This window comes from Suricata suricatta, chromosome 15 (genome assembly GCF_006229205.1).
Source record: "Suricata suricatta isolate VVHF042 chromosome 15, meerkat_22Aug2017_6uvM2_HiC, whole genome shotgun sequence".
Classification (NCBI taxonomy): domain Eukaryota; kingdom Metazoa; phylum Chordata; class Mammalia; order Carnivora; family Herpestidae; genus Suricata; species Suricata suricatta.
This window is the reverse complement of record NC_043714.1, coordinates 3138750-3143103: the sequence shown is the minus strand read 5'-3', so window position 1 is coordinate 3143103 and position 4354 is coordinate 3138750. Positions and strand designations below refer to the sequence as shown.

The 4354-nt window shown below is 33.9% G+C and overlaps 1 protein-coding gene across 1 annotated transcript in view; it reads right to left on the bottom strand.

The window, feature by feature from the left end:
• The window catches only part of SNTG1 (syntrophin gamma 1), a 602694-nt gene that overhangs the window by 85302 nt on the left and 513038 nt on the right, over positions 1 to 4354 (bottom strand). Inside the window, exon 14 of the mRNA XM_029924001.1 lies at positions 762 to 878. Within this exon, the coding sequence (XP_029779861.1) occupies positions 762 to 878 (117 nt within the window). The remainder of the gene's footprint in view (positions 1 to 761; positions 879 to 4354) is intronic.

Here is a 4354-nt window from a genome sequence, read left to right as displayed (position 1 = left end):
CTTGTGTAGACATAGTCATTGAAAATAGCAGCCAGTCAGACTTGATATTTCCAAGACCCTATGTAATATTATACCTGTAAGTGAGTGGTCTGGCAATTGATATTTATATTCAATAAATATTTATTAAAAATCTACTGTTGTGTAAGGTACATATTTCCAAAAGAGAGACCTTAGGTGCAATAGGTACCCATATATATTTAATACAAAACCCAATGACTAGAATACAGGATATCAAAATTTTATTTTTTTATTTAGACAGACCTGTATCACATAGATAATAAATATATTTTGACTCTCATAAATGCCTAAACAGAAATGTCTTCTAGATTTTTATCAGGGTTATAAAGCAAACATTTAATGCCAGAACATATATCTTTAGTAAGATATTTTCAGAAACTTTGAGCTGGTTTTTTTTTTCTGTGTCTTATTTGCCAAATACAGAAAAACTTTGGTTTACGAACATAATTTGTTCCAGGAACATGCTTGTAATCTAAAACACTTATATATCAAAGAAAATTTGGCTCAGCTGTGATCACGTGATATTCAGTGTGATGTACTATATGTATTATAAGACATCGCTCATTTATCAAGTTAAAATTTATTGGAAATGCTTGCTCACCTTGTGGAATACTCACAGAACAAATTACTCGCCATCCAAGTTTTACTGTATATTAGTAATATACTATTTACCATTATTAAATTGATGCCACTCTCGCATGATAATATGGGAAACATAAAAAATGTTGGGCAAAAACACTTACTGGAGGGGCCAGAAACTTGTAAAGACACGATCCCCTCAGGGCTAGAAATGTTGGCGAGTACGCACGATCTTGTAGAGGGTCCTGCTCCCGGGCTTCACACCAGCCCATGTAGACTATCTGCAAGAAAATTGAGTATGATTAACTGACAAAAGAAGTCTCATTACAGATGTGCAACTTTGTATTTTGGCTACTTTAATTCTCCCACAGAATTATCAAATTAATTTGATGCAAAAAATATATTAGCCATGTATGCTTTCCAATAAGTGAATGTGAACCACTCTTACGAGATTACATTTCCATCAGCATTTATCATGTCTTTGTTTATACAGTCCAATTTGGCATAAATTATATCTCTCACTCTCCACCACTGGTACTATAACAATGTTTCTTCATAATAAAATTTGTTGACTTATCCTATCAGTTTCTGATTAGTGGCATTTTACAATGAGTATGTGCGCCCAGGATAAAATATTTAAGTGGATAAAGGAGATAAGTCAAAAAGAGGTACTCTGTGTGATTACCACTGGTGTGGCATACCGCATCTCCCCTCTACCTGACTGGATGAGATGATGATGTTTCTTGTTTTAGTCAGCAATCTAAGATGAACATAGATTATTCAAACATTACTCATTTACCAAATGGCGATGACAACAGCTCTTTTGTCTCTAGATCTTAAATATTGGTGGATCAACTTCCAAAGAGATATTATGTGAGATGAGCCACTCACCCCTCAAACACCTGACTGTCCTGAAGCTCAAACATGGACATAAGCATTTATTCCATGAGTTTCCTATTCCTGACAATGTATTCCTATGTCATTTCATTTATCTCTCACCACAACTTTATGTGGTAGAAAATCTGGGAGGATATATTTCTCAGCTCATGTAATTTACTTTGGCTTTATGGTTGACAGAACGTTCTTTCCTACTCTGACACTTTTTTTGCTATGAGATCTGTATGACTATCGTTGAGATTAATGCACATGACAAAAGGAAGTTAGACTTAATATCTTGAACTTTTTTTATTACCATGAAGAAAGTATACCCAAGGTGGAAACCTTTGGGGCTGTTGAGAGCCCAAATTACCTCCTGGACCCAAGACTAGCCAAGTCCAGCCTTGAAGCTAATTACATGTAATCAGGTCACTTACAGAGAGAAATGAAACACAGAGAAATGGACTTCCCATGTTCATGTATTAGAAGAATTGTGTTTTAAAAAATATTCCTAACCTCCAAATTGACCTACAGATGCAATGCCATCCTTATCAAAGTCCCAAAGCCATTCCTTATGGAAGAAGGAAAAATTTCTTAAAATTCATAAAGTACCACAAACAACTAATAGCCAAAGTAATATTGAGCAAGAAGAACAAAGCTAGAGATATTTTAGTTCATGATTTCAAAAAATATTACAAAACAAAGTAACTAAAACAGTAAGATACTGGTGTTAAAACAGATATATAAACTAATGGAACAGAAGAGAGAGCCCAGCAATACATTGATGCATTTAGGGTGATCTCCACCAAAGATGCAAGCACACACATGTATATGTGGGGATGTATAGTGGCTTGGGAAAACAGGATATCACACACAGAAAAATCAGATTAGGTCTTTTTCTCACACCATATACAAAAATGAATTAAACTCAACTCAACTCAAAATGAACTAAAGGCTTAAATGTAGGCCCTAAAGCCATCAAACTATATAAGAAATACAATTTAAAAACATTATACCTTTCCTGTATATATCTTCCAAACTGTCTACAGTTAAAAAGACAGGTAGCAACACATTTTCAGGAGGACATGTAGTAATGTGAAAGCTTGTGTAAATATGGTAAGAGTCTGACTCTTCACTTCTAATATCAACTCAGTGCAAGTGTGTGTACCTGTGCACGGAGGTGCATGTGTAAGAATATTCATGCAGTGTTAGTCTTCCTCGTCCCAACTCATTTCAATAGTTTGAAACACTAATAAACTGTATACCCTAACAACATTTTCAGATGAAAATAACAATAATGTATGGTATCATAAGGTAATAGGAAATGGAGGAAAATTAGTAAATTATAGTTATATGGAATAACATAAATGAATCTCACAGAACATAATGCCAGTTGAAAGAAGTTGATATGGAATAATGCATACACACAAGTAATTTGTTCCAAATAAACTAGCCATTTGGAATGCATTTCTGATTGGGGAAAAAAAAATAAAGTACTAGAATGAAACAAGACAATTACCACCAAAATTGTCAGGATAATAATGGTTACCGCAAGCCAGTTGTGATTGGGAGAACGCAATGTGAGAGAATGTGAGTTGCTAACAATCTACTTTTCTTGACTTAGAATGTAGTTATGCAGGGGTTGGTTTTTGAGTAATCAAGGTGCACATTTTTGTTTCATGAATTTTCTTTACATGCATTACATTTTATAAAAACTCATTTAAAATAGCACGCAATGTATATTATTAGTAATAGTTTTATAACAATCTTAAAATAACATAAAGTTGTGAGTTTTATCACAAGAAAGTATTCTGACAAACATGGTTAAATTGCCCTGTCATTATTGGGCCCCTGCAATGGGATGAAATTCTAGTTATTGCATCACCTTTGATCACTATATCATTTCACGATTGGATCAGAATCTTTCATTTGAACGCATTTTGATAAAACTTGTAGTTTCTCTATGCTTATGACTTCTCTATATTGGAAAGAGAAAAAAGAATCAAGTGGTATACATAACCATGAAAAGGAAATATTTATGCTCCTTAGGGCTGTTTAATTTGAGTTTTTTCTCCCTTCCCACCTCTGTAGTTTGCTGGAAGCTGAAATATTAAGAATGAAATACTGATATTTCTCAAGAAATATCAATGAACACAATTTATTATTTTGAACCAAGTGTAGCTTTGGGGATAAGTTGAGGATATAGCCAATAAAAATGGGATTATCTCATCCGTAAGGGGAATTTCTTCATGCCTGCTCTCCAGGCTAAGGGCTGCCCTCATTATCTTCTGTTCCAAAACAAGGAAACAAAGTTCTTCTTAATTGTGCAGAGATTTCTGAGGCACCTTTTGATTTTCATCATTACCAGGACTCTTGTGAAATAATTGTAAGGTTGAGGAGACCTAGGCATTTTTAGTAAATTCTTCCTACACATGTCACAGCAAATGATAATTCTAAGGAAAGACTGCATCACTTAATCCTTAAAGAAATTTACAAACCCAAATGGGCAATAGAGGCATGAGTATTTCAAAGGGAATATTTTTGAAGCAAGGATAATTAAAAGGAATGGCTTTCCTTGCATTTGAAATGACAAAAGGACTTCCACATGCATAATTTTAAGATGAAGATTTTAGAAGCTTCCCTATTTTTCAGCTTTATTGAGGTATAAATTGACAAGTATAATCATAAAATATTTAAAGTCGCATATTGTAATGGTTTGATGAACACATATATTGTGAAAGGATTTCTCCCCTCTCGTTCACACATCCACCAGCTCGTCTATGTTCCTATTTTATTTTTAGAAATAAGAACATTTAAGTTCTACTCTCAGCAAATTTCAGTTACACAATACAGAGTTGACCACAGTCACCACATTATACAT